We start from the raw sequence: 20,768 nt of genomic DNA, 5'->3' as shown, positions 1-20,768 counted from the left end.
CCTAGAATGTATACAAATGATTTTCAGTTTTATTGTATAAATCAGCTACAGAGTTTATGAGATCAAGCCTCCAGTAAGTTTCTATATCAGTGTATATTTTGTATATAACATATATATTATATATATATATATATATTATAATATATATATTATATATATATATTATATAACATATAATATATATAACATATATGTTATATATATTTGTATATAACATATATATTATATATATTATATATACACTATATATTATATATATAGTGTATATAATACTGTATATAGTTTGTTATATATACACATATATAATATGTGATGAGTATACATGTATATATGTGTGTGTGTGTTATGAATTTGTGGATACTGTTTAGTTTAAATCTTTACAACTTATTTATTGCCTTTATGTGTATTTAATTTACCATGAATTATCTCTTTCTGGAAACTAATATATTCCCCCAGGTGAATCTCTTGGCTTTTGGAGTTATTATATACAAAGTTTTTCGTCATACTGCTGGCTTGAAACCAGAAGTTAGTTGCTATGAGAATGTAAGGTAAGTGTTCACTGATGTTCATTTATTTTAGTAATAAAAATCTTTAATCACTGTTTTGTTATTGTTCTGAGGATTGAATCCAGAGTCTCAGACATGCCAAGCAACCATTCTACCACTGACCCATATCCAAAAACCTTTAGATTATTGTTTTTGGTTTTTCTTCTGTTTTTGTTTTGTTTTGTTTTTATAGATGATGGTTGTTTTAGCAACCAAATAGGTATTGGTGCTTTCCTTTGTAAAGCATTTCTCTGTGCTTAGTAAATGTTTTTCCCTTGTAATTCCTAGTTTACATGTTGCCAAGATATTTTTCCTTTAACCTTCTCTTCTTGAACTGATTTATTGAGATCTTGAAAGTGGTTTGTTCAGGAAAAGCTGAAGTATACTATAGGGAATGGGGGAAACAACTGACTGTTTGTATTGCCTGGAACATTCTTGTGTAGTTTCAGTGCCTTCCAGAAGATTTATAGTTTGGATTTAGCAGATGTTTGATCGATTGCTTTCTTTTAGTTCTCAACATTCACAGTTTTCATGTGGTGTGCTGTTTTTAATAAAGTTGAAATGAGTCCTTTTCTGAGGCACACTGCGAAAAATCACCTTCTGCAGTGAGGAATGATTGGACTGAATGAATGCAAGAAAAATCAGTTAGTTGCTTCATTTTCAAGGCAATATCATCATGGAGAGGTATTGAATATTATTTTACCAAAAGCTACCTGAAAATCGGTGGAAAATACATTTGAGAATCTCTGTGTGTGTATTCTTCCTTTAATTCTTAAGAAATTGGTATTCTAACATGAATGTGAGGTAACTGCATTGCCAAAGCAAGAGGTAAACAATAAGGCTGGTTTTATAGCTTATGCCTTCTTTACTACCAACCCAGAAAGGAATACAGAAGTCTGCTTTGATGTCAGAAACAGCTACTGCCTCCATCCATATGGAACACTTTCTAGAATTTTCTATGAAGACTTCTTAGCTGACAGATGTATGTCTTCTCCCTGAGAATTCCTTCCACATTAAATCTGAAATCAGTGCACATACACTCAGAATCACAGATAAAATATTTTAAGATTAAGTCACTCCTTTTAAAATGACATATATTCATAAAAGGGTGGTGATTTCAGAAGACATCTTGTTCCAGTACAACCAAACAAACTGTCACACAGTTTTGAGCGGTGTCCAACTCATTTGTGGTCTCTGTACATTTCTTGGCTGAAGAAAAAATTCTTCTCACCTAACTTGAAGTGTTTGGAGGGGAATATATGCATTTGTAATCGGTTGTAGGGCTGGAACTCAGAGCCTTGGATCTGTCCCTGTGCTTCTTTCTCAAGGCTAGCCCTCTACCACTTTGAGCCACAGAGCCTGTTTGCTGGTGGATAATTGGAAATAGTCTCATAGACTTTCCTGCTCAGGCTGGCTTTGAACCTTGGTCCTTAGATCTCAGCCTTCTGAGAAGCTAAGATTACAGGCATGAGCCACTGGCACCAAGCAATGCTTGGTTTTCTTAACTAAAACATATAAAATATATTCTAGGTCTTGCGCAAGAGGAGCTCTTGCTCTCCTATTCCTCCTTGGTACCACTTGGATCTTTGGGGTTCTGCATGTGGTACACGCCTCCGTGGTGACAGCTTACCTCTTCACTGTCAGCAATGCCTTCCAGGGAATGTTCATTTTCTTATTCCTCTGTGTTTTATCCAGAAAGGCAAGTATTTTCTTATTATGATAATTTCTGGGCAACACTAAAATCGATAGGAAATTCTTATTCTACAGCCTGATGACTTCTGCTTTTCATGCCTAAGCACAGTGCATTTTTGGTACTAAAATAATCAGAACATTATTTGTTCCTAGGGGAAATAATATGCTTTTAAAAATACTTTCTATTAGGTATGTAATTATAGTGCATATCTACTGGAGCCTATTCCAATATACAAAAAGCTATAAGGCTCTAACAAACAAAATATGCCACTCTATTGTGACTTTATAGTAATTTGATACATTTGTCATGATTACATGTAACTTTTTTTCTTTTCCTTTTTCAAGATTCAAGAGGAGTATTATAGATTGTTCAAAAATGTCCCGTGTTGCTTTGGCTGTTTAAGATAAACATGGAGAACTATGGATAATTACAACTGCAAAGAAACTAAAACCCCAAGTTGTGGATGACCAGAGTATAAAAATCATTTAATCCTATTACCCAGTTACTAGCTCCTAGGTAGTTACACATTTTAATTCAGTTTTTTCAGTTTACTCTCTGAGAACTGTAGATTATTAGGTAAGATTATATACCACATAGCTATAGTGTGTTTTCCTACATGTCAAAAATAGTACTGCAGATATTTGGAAAGTAATTTGTTTCTCAGGAGTGATATCACTGCACCCAAGGAAAGATTTTCTTCCTAACACATGAAATATATGAATGTCCTGAAGGAAACCACTGGCTTGATATTTTTGTGACTCGTGTTGCCTTTGAAACGAGTCCCCTACCACCTTGGTAATGAGCTTTGTTACAGAAAGTGGAGCATAAGAGAAAGAAGGACAGAATATAAAACAGGACAACCGAAATGGCTATTATAACAAAAAGATGTACTTTGAATAACCTTGTTTTTCTGCAAACTGGATGAGAAAATTATGAGGTAAAAATAAAGAACTGAATAAACATATTGTGTCATTTTGTGAATTATTCTGAATTTCAGTTTCTACCAAGCAACCTACACTTCTTTTTACTACATTTATTTTGCTTCCAATGTAAAAAGATAATTTGCAAATGAAAGAAACAAAGATATCTGTTTTAAATTTAACATTAGATTGAAGTATATGGCATTTCTATACCTGCTTCACAAATAAGTATGGTGAACTTCAGATGCATAATCACTAAATAAATAAATATGTCAAAATATAATATTTTATACCTTCTAATGGAAACACAGTGAATGAAAATGGAAGCATTTTATTCTATAACCTTTCAGGGTAGTGAAAAGTTACCATATCAAATTAGATTAATATATTTAAGTGTGTAAGTTTTTCATTTTAGACATACTATAACTCATATTGCAATAGTACCTTTAACCTTAATGTTTTAAAAAGGGCATGTAAATATGGAAGGATTCATAAAGTGAGTTGCTATTTTTTTCTCATCAGAAAAATACACATTTTAAAACTTTTTTATGACAAAGAACTCACCAGGAAATACTAACGTTTTCACAGGGTCTATTTTCTGTCAGTTTTCTACTACCTATTTAAATGTATCTGTTTAAATGTGAGGTTCCTATCCACAAATCTCATTAAATGAAAGATGTAGCCATTTTTTTAAAATATGTAAATTTTCTGTATCTATCTGCAAAAGTACACCAAATCATTGAATGTTGTGATTTTAAATGAATTTCCCTATCTGTTAAAGTCTGTTAAATTGTGCTCCAAGAAAAAACATGTTATCTAAATGAAACAATCAGGCTACTTTTTGCTAACTCATTACATTAAGAAATAATCTTCTTGACAATAGCTCTTTTATATTTATAGAACATTCATGATAATAATTTTACTATATGTCCTAATTTTTCTCATGACAAGCTAGTAACTATTTATTGTCATGGTCATTATAGAACAAGCTAGGGATATATATAAAATTCCTGGGGCTTAAACTCAGGTTGCTGTTCCTGAGCATTATTGCTCAATGCTAGTGCTCTACCACTTGAGCCATAACTCCACTTTCAGCTTTTTTTGGTAACTAGTAGAGGTCAGAATATCAAGGTTTTTCCTGTGCAGGCTGGCTTGGAACTGCAGTCCTTAGATCAGCCTTCTAATTAACTAGTGTTACAGGCATGAGCCACCAGTACCTAGCTTACAGAATATTTTATAAGAATGAGATATTGAAAAACAATGGTTCAATCAATATATTAACAAAACATGGTGGTGGACAGAATGATAGCCTTCCAAAAAAAAAAAAAAACAAAAAACAAAAACACCCAAGCCTGGATATTTAGAACCTATTATTATCTTCGCTTACATGGTTAAGAGAATGAAGGCTGCAGATGGAATTCATGTTACTAATCAGCTGACCTTGTGATGGAATAATATTTCCCATTTACTAATGTGTAATGTATTCCAGACTGGAGTTATCACTAGGATCCTTATAAGTGGAAGAAGAAAACAAAAGAGTCACAGTATGACCCAATGCAAGCGGCATGATAGACTCTACTAACCTCCACAGGCTTTGAATTGGAAGAAGTCCACATACCACAGTGTGATGGCCTTCAGGAGTTGACAAAGGCAAGAAAAGGGACTCTTCCCCAGACTTCCTGAAGGAAGTCAGCCCTGCTGACTTTGTTATTAGCCTAGCGTTACCTATTTTGGGCTTCTAGCTTCCAGACATGTAAGACAGTAACATATGATTTCAAGCATTAAGTGTATGATAATTTGCTAAAGCAGCCACAGTAAATTTACTGCTATGGCAATAGTTTTGTAGTAATATCTTTAGAGATGAGCTTACTATTCATATCATGAGGGAAAATCCTTACCATGGTTTATCAATTTATTTATTTCTAGAATATTTTTCTTGTGACAAACATTACTCTAACATCTACTTGTTCCTAATATTTTTGTTTTGTTTTGTGTGTGTGTGTGTGTGTGTGTGTGTGTGTGTGTGTGTGTGTGTGTGTGTGTGTGTGTGTGTGAGTGTGTGTGTGATATCTTCTTAGGGCTAAGAAGGAATTAGTCATCTTCAACCATGCATTACCCTTGAGTCACATGTATTTAACATTTATCACACTGTCTTGCAAATGTAAGGCATGCCATGAGCTTAGTTTTATTCTTCCTTAAAAGTAGGGATCTTTTCTCTTTTTGGCTTTTTGAGTGGAAGCTTTGTGTCTTCAGCTGTGTCCTGACCACAGGATTGCTAAGAAACATGTCTAATCAGTATTGATGGTCTGGATTTCCAGATCATGCTTTAGGTATTAGATTCCAGAAGCCAGCTTGGAAAAGCCTCCATGCTGCTTCAAGCACAGCTTGCTTAGAAAGAAGGAAGAGGCAGCAATCAAAGTAGTGTGGAGGAGCTTTTCCTTTTTCCATGTAGCTGTTATTCCTGTGTTATTTATTCCTTTTTCACTCCATCATTGCAATGAGTAGGATAAATGTTAGAATGTCAACACAATCCCACTCTGCACACAAATTCACTAATAAGACGAACATACAAACTTTGCCTTGTTTCATAAGCAAACGGGGTAGAATCTCAAAAGTCAAAGCTTTCACTATTTAACCATGCTCTGAAATAATGAAATGGAAAAACACCAAACAAATTCTTCATGTGAAAACTTGCTGTTAGCTACAGAAACAATAGACCCTTAAGTTCTTAAATGATTAAGATTGTTTTACGAAACAGTCTGTATTAGGTGACTAATTATACCTTGCCTGGGGAAAAACTTATTTATATGAAATACGTCAATTATAAGAAATGTAAGACATTCCACAAACAAATGCTTCACAGTCCACATTTTGGCAACCCAACAAAAGTTACAAATTTAGCATGGCAGTGATTATTCAACCCTTTTGTTCCTTCTTTCTTCCTTCTTTCCCTCCCTCCTTCATTCCCTCCCTCTCTCACTCTACTTCCTCCTTCCCTCCTTCCCTCCCTCCTTCCCTCCCTCCTTCCCTCCCTCCCTTCTCCTTCCTTCCTTCCTTCCTTCCTTCCTTCCTTCCTTCCTTCCTTCCTTCCTTCCTTCCTTCCTTCCTTCATTTTCCCTTTGGTGATATTGGGGTTTGAATTCAGTGCTTTTTCCTTGCTAGGCAGGCGATGTTATTTAAGTCATTCCTCCAGTCATTTTTGCTTTAGTTGTTTGATAAATAGGGTGTTGATTTTTGTGTAAGCCTGGACCATAATCCTCTATTTATGCTTCCCACATTGCTGAGATAACAGATACCACTGTACCCAACATTTTATTGTCTGAGATCGACCTTTATGAATATTTTGCCCTGGCTGTCCTTGAATTGCAGTCATCCTTACTTGCACCTCCCAACTCACTAGGATTACAAGCATGAACCACTGTTCTCTGCTCTATATATTTATTTCTACCCCCATTCCTATTCATACCCTCAACCAGGCAATTTATTTTAACAAACTCTCTATTCTATATTATTCTTCCTGTTCACATTATCACACTAAAATCACTAAAATGAGATCTCATTATAAAAACACCTTGTTGCTTGAGTTATTCTTTTTAGGAGTTGAATAAAATTCCATATTGAAAGAGAATTATGAATTTCCCAGCTAGTATATAATTTGGATTAATGTGATCATTAGAAGATTCTGATATCTTTCTGAAGCAATGTTATACCTTACAACTTGGTTTTGTTGCTGGAAAGCCAACATAATTCCCCCTAGGGGTGATGCATAGGCAAAGTACTATTATTGCTATGGGTGGGATAAATAGCTCTTAAAGGCTCAGATATTTTAGATGTTGTCACCATCCCTTCATGATACTGAGACCTGTCAGAGCCTTTGAGAAGTAGCACCTAATGGAAAGATGTTAAGTCAATGGTGGCATGCGTTTGAAGGGGCTGATGAGAGTTTAGTCACCATCTCTTCCTTGCTTCTATTTGCTTCCTGGGTGCCATGAAGTAGCAGAGCCAACTGATTGCATCCAATGAGGGATAAGCCTAAATCAACCTCTCACTCTTACTTTAAGTTTTCAGTATTTTCAAAAAGCCAGACTAACACACAATATCTCCTCTCTCCCCCCCAACCACCCCACCTCATGTAAAGGTTGTTTATTAGTATTTCTAAGTATCCAGTGAAAAATACACTATGGATTTGAGATTCACAAATCTCCTTGAGCATTTTCATCTAAGTGACAAGGATTTGAGTTATTTACCATACATTGGTGGCTTGAACAGTATTAAGATCAAGCCGGAAGTACAGAACATTTTTACTTGAAAATTCATTCAGATGTTACACACCATAGGCTTGTATGATAGTTACAATTAACAGAAAATGAGAGGGTTCACTTAGCTGCAACCGTGTCGATGAGCTACATTTGTGATTTCAACCACATACTTTGAGGCATTGTAAATAATAAAAATCTATAAAGCATATTATCATTTTATGCACTCAAAAATAAGAGGGAAAAAATAATAGGTTTTTTTCAAACATATCCTTAAGAAATCTGGTTTCATTTCCTATTGGACTGCAGTTTGCCATAGATCAGCAACTAAGGGCCAAGTTGCTCAACCTGAAAATGATTATTTTTCTTTCTTGTCTTTAATGTTTTGGAAGTGGATCTAAAAGAACCTTGAGTATGCAGGGGGGTTAATTATCCTGGCAGTCAGTTAAGCTTTGGAAGTTTTAGGTGAGAACAATGGAGCCCTAAGAAAGACTCCCTGCTACCTCAGCCTGCTGTGAAGAAGCAGTTACATGTTGCCACCACTGCAAATATTGTTCAAATTACCCTAAAATTTCCCTGCTTCTCTCTTCATCCTGACTCCTGGAGAGCAGCACTGTGCGGTGAGGTCATTTATTCTGTCACTTCGGCCCACTCAGCAATCACGACAACTACATCTTTTCACTCAATCTAACACATAAGGCTTTTCTGAAAGACCTTCTGTGACCTGCATGAGGAAAGTGATTATTCAAAACAGCATTGCTTCTCCTTGCTCTGGTGCTACCCACTCCTTTGCAGAGCCAGAAATGCTCCCCAATTTGCTCTTCTCACTCAGATAAATTCTTCATATTCTCTTAAAGGAATGTGTAAATAAACAATCGCTCTCACATCTTCTTTGACCTTTACTTTCAGCAGAATACAAGTCCAAGTCAGAGTGCAGTCAGTCTGCCTGGGCTAGAATCCCCTTTCTAGCGGTACATTATGTCACCTAGCAAGTCAGAGCTCCGTGCATGTCTCTGTTGCTTGTCTATGAAACATAGGCAACAACTCTACCTACTTCATAGTCCTGTGAGAAATAACTCAAAATATAGGAGCACAGTGTTCAGCATATGGCAAGTGGCATCCAAGATTAGCATTAATTGTTATATATCCTGGAAGGACTTTTGATTTTACACTTATGAGGGGCCAGTAACTGTTTTAGTTGTGTGGTGAAATTCATCAGTGAAAATCGAGCAAACTCATAAAAAAATAAGATTTTTTTTGTTCAAAGTCAGGACTTCACATTATTGATTTATCCACAAGTTATTTCTGAAACAAGCAAGGGAAACAAGAATGAGTAATGATAATGTCAACTTGTAGGTTTACTTCTCTATTTTCTACCAGCACATAATCTACTTTCTACAATTCCCATTCTGCCCAACTCAACTCTTGTCATTTGCAATTTCATTGCTATCCATAGTGGAACTGGTAGTATGTTAGATAGAATATAAATGTTCAGCACTGTTGATGTTGAAGTTGTAGCCTGTGTACCATACTATTTCATACACACAAATATAAATAAAATCTGACCATGCAGGAGTAATGTATTCATACAAAATTTATCCAAGAATATCACTTAAGTTTCAACTAAAAATTAGGTGACATGTGGATAAAGTTTGCACTGATACATTTTTATTTAAACACAAATACTACAGCATTTACATGAACTTGAGAAGTACTGCCATATATTTCTACAAAGGAGGTAATATTCACACTGATGTTATTTGATTATTTCACATGCCTTGTTCAGAATATGTTGCATTAATTTTATTTGCATTTGGATAGTATAAAACTAAAAAAACTATGTTCTTTAAAATATAATTCTGGTACATTCAGAAACAAACACAAATGAAATTTTCAATATTTGAGAAAAAATAATAAAGGGGTCTTCAGTACAAAAGGAGAAATAAATTTTAATAAAGGCCTACATTACTTGCAAATATAAGTATTAAAGTACATTTGGTTTTTATCTAATTATTTATGAAATTTAAGATTTTGCAAAATAAGATTTTTCTGGTATTGTGTAAAAAGCAAATTTTAGTAGGTATTAAATATTTTTATACAAAAAAGCTAGGATTTTTATTAAATTACTAATTCAGAGTTCAAATATTATGTCTGCCAACATTAATTTCAACATTCTGATAACATTTCACAGTTTGAAACATAAGATTTTTTTCACTTTTCTATGATAAGGGTAAAGCATGGTTAGCTTTGTGTGATTTTCTCTTCCAAGCAGATTTGCATGCATACATTGAATAAGCTGAATAACTCTACATAACTGAACATTTTCTCTACTTGTCCCAATAATACTTAGTAAATAAACACCAGACACTGGTGGCTCACACCTGTAATCCTAGCTATTCGGGAGGCTGAGATCTTAGGATTGCAGTTCAAAGCCAACCTGGGCAGGAAAGTCTGTGAGACTCTCATCTCCAATAAACCACTCAGAAAACTGGAAGTGGTGCTGTGGCTCAAACTTAGTAAATAGGAACCTCTCTCTCATTCACTAAAACGATATCCTTGTAAGTAAGAAGGTAATGTTATTTCCTAGTATTGTTTTATTTTCTTTATAAGAAATTTATTTTCTTTATAAGAGAAAAATAAAATTGATTAATTTTTTTCTTGGGACATGTAAATTTCATACATAAAGAATCATAGGCACCATATTTTCTAATGAAATGAATTTAAGGCATTTTGCCAAGATGAATATAGTTTCTAGTAAAACTATATAGTAGCTAGTTGAATATAGTGTCTAGTAGAACAAAAACTGTAACTATGAAATGCATGAAAGGTTGAGCCAAATAAACAAAGAGTATAATAATAAAGGTAAATCTTTAGTAGAATATGAATGTTTTACCCATTTAACTTCTGTCATATAAATTGTTGCTATAAAGCAAAACCACACAAAAATCTTCTGGCTTAAACACGTATTGACTGACTATTGTGTCTGGCATTCATGTTGACTGGTTGGCCTCAGGCACATAGTTACAACAGGGGTTTGTCATGAGGATTCAGGAACACGCTAACTTGGGCATCAGAGATGTGCTATAACTGTTCACTATAACCTCATCAGGGGCAGCCTACCAAGACCCATCCATAGGTGCCTTGTGTCATATGGAATTCACATAGTATGTATTCTGAGAATCCTTGAGGAAGCATCTCAAAAACAGAAGGCTTTTATTCTTGATGCTTTTTTGTTTTTTAATACTTTATTTTTTTCAATCTTTATTTTCAATCTTTATTTTCTTCTAGTTTTGTTTTTGTTAATTTTTTAATCTAATTTTACTTTTAAGGTGATAATAAAATACTTTTGTAAAGGGGATGTACAGAGCAGTTGCAGTTACATAAGTAAGGTAATGAGTACATTCTTTTCAAAAAATGTTACCCTCTCCCTGGTTTTCTCCCATTTAATCTCCTCATTCTCCCAACCATGAGTTTTAAGGTTCATTTCTAAAATAGTGTCTAGTGAGTATCACTACTGCATTGGTCGACCCTTTGTCCCATCATTTCTGTGATTCCCCTTCCTTTCCCCAAATCAGATAAACATATATAAAAGACAAAGGGTACCAAAATGAGAAACAGTGACCAAGGCGAATAAACCAGAGGAGGCAAAAAAGAAAGACAAAAGAAATAACTGCAAACAGTACACACACACACACACACACACACACACACACACACACACACACACACACACACACACACACACACACACACACACACACACAACCTTTTATTTCCATACCCAATAGATACATGAAGAAATGTTCAACATCTCTGGCCATAAAGGAAATACAAATCAAAACAACATTGAGATTCCACCTCATCCTAGTTAGAATGGCCAATATTACAAAAACAAATAATAACAGATCCTGGTGGGGATGTGCCCAAAAGGGAATGCTACTACACTATTGGTGGGAACATAACTTGTTCAACCACAGTATGAAGGTGCCTCAAAAGACTAAACATATAAATCTCCTATGACCTAGAAATTCCACTCCTTGGCATTTACCCAAATGACCACAAATATGATTACACTAAAGCAACCAGCATAACTATGTTCATTTTAGCAATATTTACCATAACTAAGATATGAAATCAACCCAGATGTCCCTGAGTAGAATGGATCAAGAAAATGTGATATAGATAGATAGATAGATAGATAGATAGATAGATAGATAGATAGATAGATAGATAGATAGATAGATAGATAGATAGATAGATCAGAATTCTATGCTTCCATCAGAAAGAAGGCATCATCCCATTCATAAGGAACTGGAAAGACTTGCAAAAAATTATATTCAGTGAAGTAAGCTAGACCCAAATAAACATAGGCTCCATGGTTTCCCTCATCTGTAATAATTAGTATACACCTAGGATAGTCCTAGCAGAGTATCACAATAACCCAAGAGCTATGTACATATGATGATAATAAAGTGGTGCTAATCAAAAATAGAAGGCTTTTATAGAAACTTAAATGCTTATTACTTACCTCTATCTAAAGTGATATATCACAAAACCCATCCAGGTTTACAAGAGAACTATATTTACCTGTCAATAGAGGAATGACAAGGCTGTTTAGCATAAGAATACCTGCAAAGGGGAAATATTTTTGAGGTTGTTTTTTGAAAATATAATCTGCCATAAATCTTATGTTCTTTCTAAAGCTATCATGGTGATTCCTGAATGACAGACAAAAACATGAATTTTACAAAACTGTTTTCTGTAGAGCTTTTAAATCAAACTAAAATCAATTCAATAAAGAACTAAAAGCCACAAATTCCTGAGTTTTATGGCATTAATGACTTTTGGTTATGATAATTTAATATCGGGATAGATTTTAAAAATCGTTAACAGTATTAGCATACTATACTTTATCTTTGTATTCCACAAAAGTAATAACAAAGATATTCAATATGTATTTTTTTAGAAATTCCATAAAGCCACCCTCATGATCAACTCCAACATCAACCTGAATCAGTGTGACACTTTCTAATATATAATTTGTTGAAAATTATTCATATTTTAAGAAATACCTAAGTCTAAATACATTTTAAAATTGATTTAACCTCCAAAACCCTTTTGAAAACTCCAAGTGCATTTTTTCTGTAGAATACTCTAAGATACGAGAGACCTCACAGATCAGTAAGTGCTGATGAGAGTTTACACATTCTCCAGTCATCACTAACCCATAACTATGGATCTGATCAGTAAAGTTGTTGTAAAATATTGAGCAATGTTTGATTTGAGAATGATTGCAGCTAAGTGTGAGATCGATATGTAACAATATCACTTTATATTCATCTGATCCAGTGATTTATTTGGCATTCTTCTATAGCAACAAGAAAGGCCCAATAGCCTCACACAGAGGTAAGCCAAGGATTCTTTACCACAGACTATAACAAATGATTGAATGATTAACAGCTCAAATTCCTGTAACATATATGCAATATTTTAGGAATAATTTTGTGAAAACCTTGTCCTACTCAATATATAGATAAATGTTTACCCAGGTGAACTTCACAAATAACTTGATCTCAGGACTACATTCAAAGTTGTATTAATAAACCTAAAGTAGGTCAAATTCTTACAAGTGCCTTTTACTTCCTTGCTAACTTTGGATATGCTTTCAAGTTTAGAACATGCCTAGTTCTTCAAAACACTGTACAATCCTCATAATAACTTCTCTTCACCAAAGTGCATACAAATTATTGTGCTATTGGAATATATTAATTCTAGTTATTACAAGATTAATAATTGTATTATACCTTCTAAACTAATGTGAATTGGCTAACTTTCTTCAAACTAAGTGTACTCACCCAAGTATTTTTTAGGTTATACAAGCGTATCCAGGTCTGACACAGTTCTAGGCATCAGATACTGTTTACAAAACAATATTTTACCATATTTATCTGCCTAGAAATAAGAAAAGGAAAATAATTAGAATGAGAAAATTTGGAAATAGAAATTTATAAATATAAGAATTCATTAAAATTTTAATATATTTACTAGGTTAGTATTGAGTGTGTCACTTGAACTATATCATTCTTTCTCTTTTCCTAGCCATCAAGTCAAAGTTTATGGCCTACACAAGTTAGATAGTAAGAGCTGATTTCATTTACACCAGAAAAAGTGAGGAATTTTTTTCAACTCACTACCAATATATGTGCCTGCTACCTGCCACATCAACAAATCCCCAGGCCTGTTTCTCTATAACAGTGTACAAATGGAGAGATGAAGGTGTGTTCAAGGGAAAATGAATTTATGAATTAGTGAGCAGATGAAAGAAGCTTTAAATGAAAGCAGTTTGCAGGATGCCTCCCCTGAAGCTACACAAAATTGAAAAGGCATCTACCGAATCTTAAAGCAGCATTCAGAGATATCTTGAAGTCTACCCTTTTAATGGATGATTTGTATGCAAAACTTCCAAGTGAGATGAGAGTATTACAGACTACTGAATCAGACATAATCACCCAACATACCCAGCAGGGCAACTTGAGGGAATAGAAAACTGAAAAATCTCATGTCAAAATGTTTTCTGCTGAAACCACCCGAACGTCACGGCCTACAAATATTACATACAGTTATCAGGTAGCCTTGGCTATGGCATAGGCCTCTCCCTTTTGAAGGGAAAACTGAGTAGTGCAAACAAAATAAATAGGTTGAATCCTTTATACTAATTAGGCTGTCTGTAAAATGTTGTCTCAGAGTCAGTGGTGATTCCTTTGGGTGGCACTAAGATGCTTGAAATGAAGACAGGCCATTATTTTGATTTTGTAATTAGGTATATTTTTCAATATGTGACATTCTGAAAGTGTTGTTAGTTTATTATAACCCAGTGTGGAGGCTTTTATAGAGTGTCACGACCTAATTATGAACAACACAGACAAAATCATTTTTATAAGTAAAAATTAATAGGTAATTAATAGCTATCTGTTGGGAGAATATGTACATGAAGAAAGACCATGTGATGGTGGGGCAGCTTCTTCCTACACTCTGAGAAATAAAAAACATCTTATGCTTACATACATGATAGCATACACTGGCTTCAGCTAATATACCTGGTGCAAAAATTGATCCATTTTAACAATTTTCTCATTTAAAATCTTCAGAAATTTATGTTAGAAAATACTTAAACATATTATAATGTATGATACACTGATAAAAGAAAAGGAAATATAACTTCTCTAAAACCCAGCATTTGAGGAGCTGAGGGAGAAGGACAAATTAGCCTAGACAAACCAGTGAGACCTGGTTTTAGTAGAGTAAAACTTTGAGTGGCTATGGGTCATCAGAAATTATATCTATATTAATTAAAATATCTGAGGAAAAAAAGCTTTATTTACAGGATTACATAAAATCAATGTATGTTTACATGTTTGTATAATCTGAGAAATAATATATACATACTCATATATAATATACATTTTAGGGAATTTTCCTCCCAATTGTCAAACATGACAAGATGAAAATTTATGGGGTAGATTACTAGGCTGAAACTCAAGCAGGAATTAATGTTGCTGCCTAGAATCCAAAATCTGTAGATTGGAAAGTCAAGAAAGTATTGATGATACAGTCTTAAGGCAATGTATTTTTCCTTTAGGAAACTTTAGTGTTTACTTGTGAGTTCTTGAACTGATTGGATGAGTTCCATCCATATACTTGAGGATAATCTCCTTTTATCGATGTAATTGTAAAATGATCTCAAAGCAGAATCCAGATTTGTGTTTGATTAAATATGTGCAATTTATAGCCCAACCATCTGACACACATAACTAACAATCATCTCAGTCAACAAGACTAAAGTTAGAGGGGACCTTGTGGAGCCTTTGAACTTGTTGCTAGTTACAAAAGTCTTTTGAGGATTATATCCACTTACACTATAGATGGCTAATCCAAAAGCAGACTTAAACATATTTATGCAATCAATGTTTATACTGAACAATACGATTTGGAGAAGAAAATAGAATATTTTTAATAAATGAGGCTGAAACAATTAGATGTTCATTTACAGGAATAACAATAACAAAAAAATCGAGAAATAGATGGCACATCTTACACAAAAATTAACTCAAAATGGATAGAGACCTAAATAAAAAATAATACACTATAATTTAGGGGACATTTTTGAAAAAAAACTCTAACTGCATTTCTGGAGAAATTTCTATATATAACAAGAAAAATAAATCCTTGAAAGTTTTACAAGTTGAGCTTTAGGAAACATTTCTGCTCTCTGAAAAACACAATCCAAGTCGGGCGCCGGTGGCTCACACCAGTAATCCTAGCTACTCAGTAGGCTGACATCTGAGGATCGCAGTTCAAAGCTGGGCAGGAAAGTCCTGTGAAATTCTTATCTCCAATAAACCACTGGAAAACCGGAAGTGGCGCTATAGCTCTGGTGGGCGCTAGCCTTGAGCTGAAGAGCTGAGGGACAGCGCTCAAGCCCAGAGTTCAAGCCCCACGACCGACAAAAAAAAGTCCAGAGTGTGATAGAAAATAATTGCAAATCATATATCAGATAGAGGAATTGTATTTGAAATATACAAACAACTGTAAAATTCAGCAATAGAAATAAAATGACTCAGTGGGATGGGCAGAAGATCTGGATACCTCATTAAAAATGATATGTGTATCATAGATTATATGAAAAGATTTCAGTATCCTTAGTTATTAAGGATTGAAGTAATACTGAAATAGCACCATGTGCAGATAAAAGTAACTACAATGACTAAAATCAGAACAACCCAACAATATGAATTCCTAGCAGAAAAGCAAAACAATAGAAATTCTTGTTCACTGCTGTTGAAAATGAATGTAACTACATTGGAAAAATGTTCAGAAGTTTCTTACAAAGCTAAGTACAGAATCTTAATTATATATAATTTAATACAATATATTATATAATTTTACCATATGATCCACCAATTATAATTCTAGGTATTGGTCCAATTGATTTGAAATTCATTATTGTAAGCAATAGTGTCCATGCATATTTATTAAACCCTTATTCATAATAAACAAAATATCCTTCATTTTAAAGGTGAATGGCTAAAGCAAAAAGTGGTGCATCCATAGAATGAAATGGTTTTGTGGAGCTAAAGGATGACATAGACAAGCCTTCAAACTATACTGTTAATGGAGCAAAGCTCATCTGAAACATTCTGTACAATGAAAAATTGCATATCTATGAGGTTCTGGAAAAAGAAAACCCTTAAAGACAGAAAACAGATTGATTTTTGCAGGGGACAGTGGGACAATAGGCCTAAAAAGATGTGATTATTAGGCTTTGTGTTTAATTCAGTGAAATTATTCTGTACTCACTATATACCATAGTGGTGATTCACAACAGTATGAATTAGTTGATCTCATGGTGAACTTGAGTTTATGAAAATTTTTAGAAATTATTTAGGAACTTGAAATATCTTAGGATATAATGCAGAATGTAAAGAATATGATACCATAACAAAAATTAGGTACAGAAATCTTGAGAATCTGGAAGTGGCACTGTGACTCAAGCTGTAGAGCAGTCACCTTGAGCTGAAGAGCTGAGGGATAGCGCCCAAGCCCAGAGTTCAAGTCCCACAACCAACCAAAAAAAAAAAGAAATCTTGAGAATTAAAAAATTAAATCAGATATAACTCTAAATAAGTAAGTGATCATACCAAGAATGTCCCATTAAACCTTTGAAGTGGAGGGAGCCTTTCCCATTAAGAGGGAACAACAGATAAAGCAAAATGATCACATTGGTGTTTCTGACTCTCCTAATATTCACGACATTTTTATCCTTCAATCTGTACACATCTCTTTTGCCATCTCCCCTTTCTTACTTTTGGATTCAACATACTCTCTACATATCACTCATTATCTCCATTTCCAATTCTGGTTCTATTCCCTATGCAATGGACCTATTAACTCAACAACTAATAGAACATTCCAACAATCAGTCTATGCTTAATTACTCCCAATAGAAAGTGTCACATAAAAATGTAGAAACTAGCTCAGTTTTGTTTGGTTTTGGTCTGTCTGTGGGGCTTGAACTCAGGGCTTGGGCACTATCCCTGAGGCTTTTTGTGTTCAATATTAATGCCCTATCACTTTGAGCCACAACTCCACTTTCTTTCTTTTTAATATCTAATATTTATTTATTTATTATTTATTTTCAATTTGATTTTATTGTCAGGGTAATGTACAGAGGGGTTACAGTTACAAACGTAAGGTATCAAGTACATTTCTTGTCCAACTTGTAACCCCTTCCCTCATTTTTCCCCATTTACACTCCCTCTAAATCTCTCCACAGTTGTACACTTCATTTGCAACATACTATCTTGTGAGTATCACTGTTTTATTGGTTCACCCTTTGTCCTTTGTTCACCATTTTGTTGTTCCCCTTCCGTTCCCTAACTCAGATAAACATATATACAATATCCAGAGTATCAAAATCAAATACAGGGACAACATGGAATAAACCATAGGAAAAAAAACATAAAAAAAATGAAGTTCATATAGTACATTAAAAATATCATCAGCAAAGAAAAGCCTCCCTACTTTCACTAGCTCAGTTTTGATACCTCTTAGGATGTCTATAACCATCAACATATTTAAAATATTCTGACCTATTATTTTCCTTCAGAACTATATAATTCCAGAATTAAAATGTTTTATCTGTATTCCATTTCACAATATGTAAAACATTTCCACATCTCTTATTCATCAAAATTTTCCATAAACAATGAAATACTCAGCTAATAGTTGACCCATATGAATTTTTTGTTTAAGAATAATAGCAGCTACCAATTTAATTTTTTTCTTTTTTTATTGTGAAAATACTGTACAGAGGGGTTACAATTACATGGGCAAGATAATGAGTAATTTCATATTAAGCATCCAATTTAATTTCTATTTCACTGAAATTTTAAAATCCTAAACCTAAAATCCAATACATCTTATAGATTGATAGATTGATGTGAAAAATCTGAGAGCATAAAAATGTCATGTGACAATCTCTTTGTTTCTACTACTATTTTTTGAAAGCTACATCTCTCACCGCTGACACAAGAAATCTTCAAAAATAAGCATATTTCCCCAGCTGTTTCAAATTTCCAGCTGTAGTCATACTTGGAGTTACTATGAAAATTGTCAATCCATTGTATGTTCTTCCCCTTATGGTATATCCCCTGTTGTCACTGTACTTGATTTTGGTACCCTGCATCTTGTATATACATGTGTCTAATTTGGGGAGGAGAAGAGAAATAACAAAACGCTAAAACAAAGACATTACAACAATGATACCCACAAGACAGTATATTGCAAATGAACTTTACAACTTTGGCAGGGGAAAGGAGTGAGGGGGGTTGGAGAGGGAAGGGATAGTGGCAGAACAAAGGAAGGGGTAACAATGCACGACAAGAAATATACTCATTACCTTACCCATGTAATTATACCCCTCTGTACAGCATCTTCACAATAAAATAAAATTTAAAAAAAAGAAAATTGTTCATCCATGGGAATCTAAACTTTATAATTAATACTTAATCATAATCAGCCAGAAAACTATCATACTTTCCTTCTATCATGTCTACATTAACCCAATAATCATTTTTTTGCCAGAAACTAGTAACTACATGACAGAAACATTCCCCTCACTTCTTGTTTGGACTCCTCTGTAACATAAGACATCACATGTAAACTTATTAGAACATCATCCAAAGCCAAATGTTTTCATTCTTTTTAAAGAAACAAAAGGAGATTTCTGCTCTCTCAAATCAAATTGTTTTTCTCCTAAGTAAATGCTCATTACTAAATTCTCTATAACTGGGTTTTATTTTATATGCCTCCATATCAAGTAATAACCTTCAATGACTTCAAAATTCACCTCTCTAATTATCACTGACAATATTACAGACAGTAGTGGACAAAATCAAATGTAGCATTTCAAATTATTATTTTCAGGCTATATATTTGTGTTCTAGAACAATTTGTCTTAAATGTCAGAGTGAAAATATACTCCCGGCCCTCTGTAAAAGATTGTGCTGAGCACTTATAGCATGGAACCTTTAATTTTGTATTACTTCCTAACAAACAAACTCAGATGCAGTACCTCATAGCATAAAACCATTATTTTAGTATACTCGAAAATTTTGGAGGTCAGAAATTCTACTAGCACATTGTAGCTTAGGTTTTCTTTATGTATGGAGCCTCAAATGATAGAAAAACAAGTAACTGGAAAAGGTGAACCTATAGTATATACTAACATGATGCCTCATTCACACACACACACACACACACACACACACACACACACACACACACACACACACACACACACCATGCTCTGGGCTAGGCTGGGATGATGCAAAGGTTAGTTAGCTATGACTGTCAATCAGGATATCGCTATGTGATCAAAGAATATAGTTTGGGATCTTTACAGTATGACTTCTGAGTACCTAGATGGAATAGTCAATGCACAAATATTCCAAGAGTCCAAGACAAAAACTGACAGACTTCTTTTAACGTGATTTCCCATATCCAGTGCATCACTTCTGAACATGAGTTGTGTTGGGTATAGTACAATTTGGAGGAAGGACTGTGGGAGCAGTTAGACTTTGCTTTTTGCTTGATAAGTGATAGCATTTTATTGAAGAAAATGATGGGGGCTGTAAGATTTATTGCATCCAACTTCAAGAAATACAAGTTCACAAGGTAGCCCACAGCAAAGTTGAACCTTATTAAAATGACATTATGACATTATCTCTTACTTCTCTGGTTCCAGTACAGTAAGGACAATCTTCACATTAGGTCATAACCATAGATGTATGATGAATGGCTGATTCCACTTTAGTTTGTTGTTGTTGTTGTTGTTGTTTCTATTGGGAGAATTCTCCAACAAAAAAAGTAATCATGTAATGTTGCTACAGGTGGTATCCAGCATGCTCTGGGCACCAACCCTGAAAAGAGGTCACTAGGGGACGAACACAGCCAGCACTGAACTAAACATAAAAGCCAAGACCCTCACCACAGGATCACAGGAACTGATTGGTCTTGCAGACCTAATCAATTTTTATTTTTTTACTAAAGACAAAGTTGAGAGACAGAATGTCTCTTTCCTTTCATAATTAAGCTAAACATGAAGACCTGTGCCTACCCATGTAAAAAGCTCCTCCATAGCTAGAAAAAGAAAAAGAAAAAAGAAAACCTTAAGCTAATACTACAAGAAGCAAAAATTTAAGGATGAAGAGAAAAACTGAATAATATCGTCATAGCTTCAGATTCTAATGCACATGAAATCAAATCCACCCTTGACTTCCAAAGTATACAAGCA

At 34.1% G+C, this 20,768-nt stretch overlaps 1 protein-coding gene across 2 annotated transcripts in view; it reads left to right on the top strand.

The window, feature by feature from the left end:
• The window catches only part of Adgrl4 (adhesion G protein-coupled receptor L4), a 110,756-nt gene extending 107,567 nt beyond the window's left edge, over positions 1–3,189 (top strand). Inside the window, exons 14-16 of one of the 2 annotated variants that reach the window (XM_070007388.1) lie at positions 457–548; positions 2,076–2,244; positions 2,583–3,189. In XM_070007388.1, coding sequence (XP_069863489.1) covers positions 457–548; positions 2,076–2,244; positions 2,583–2,645 — 324 coding nt within the window. In that variant the 3' untranslated portion in view covers positions 2,646–3,189. The remainder of the gene's footprint in view (positions 1–456; positions 549–2,075; positions 2,245–2,582) is intronic. The other variant, XM_070007389.1, reaches the window with a different exon arrangement.
• The last annotated feature ends 17,579 nt before the right edge of the window (positions 3,190–20,768 follow it).

Source organism: Dipodomys merriami, unplaced genomic scaffold, assembly GCF_024711535.1.
Source record: "Dipodomys merriami isolate MVZ:Mamm:240054 unplaced genomic scaffold, mDipMer1.0.p SCAF_7, whole genome shotgun sequence".
Classification (NCBI taxonomy): domain Eukaryota; kingdom Metazoa; phylum Chordata; class Mammalia; order Rodentia; family Heteromyidae; genus Dipodomys; species Dipodomys merriami.
The sequence above is the reverse complement of the archived record's forward strand: the minus strand, read 5'-3'. Positions and strand labels throughout refer to the sequence as shown.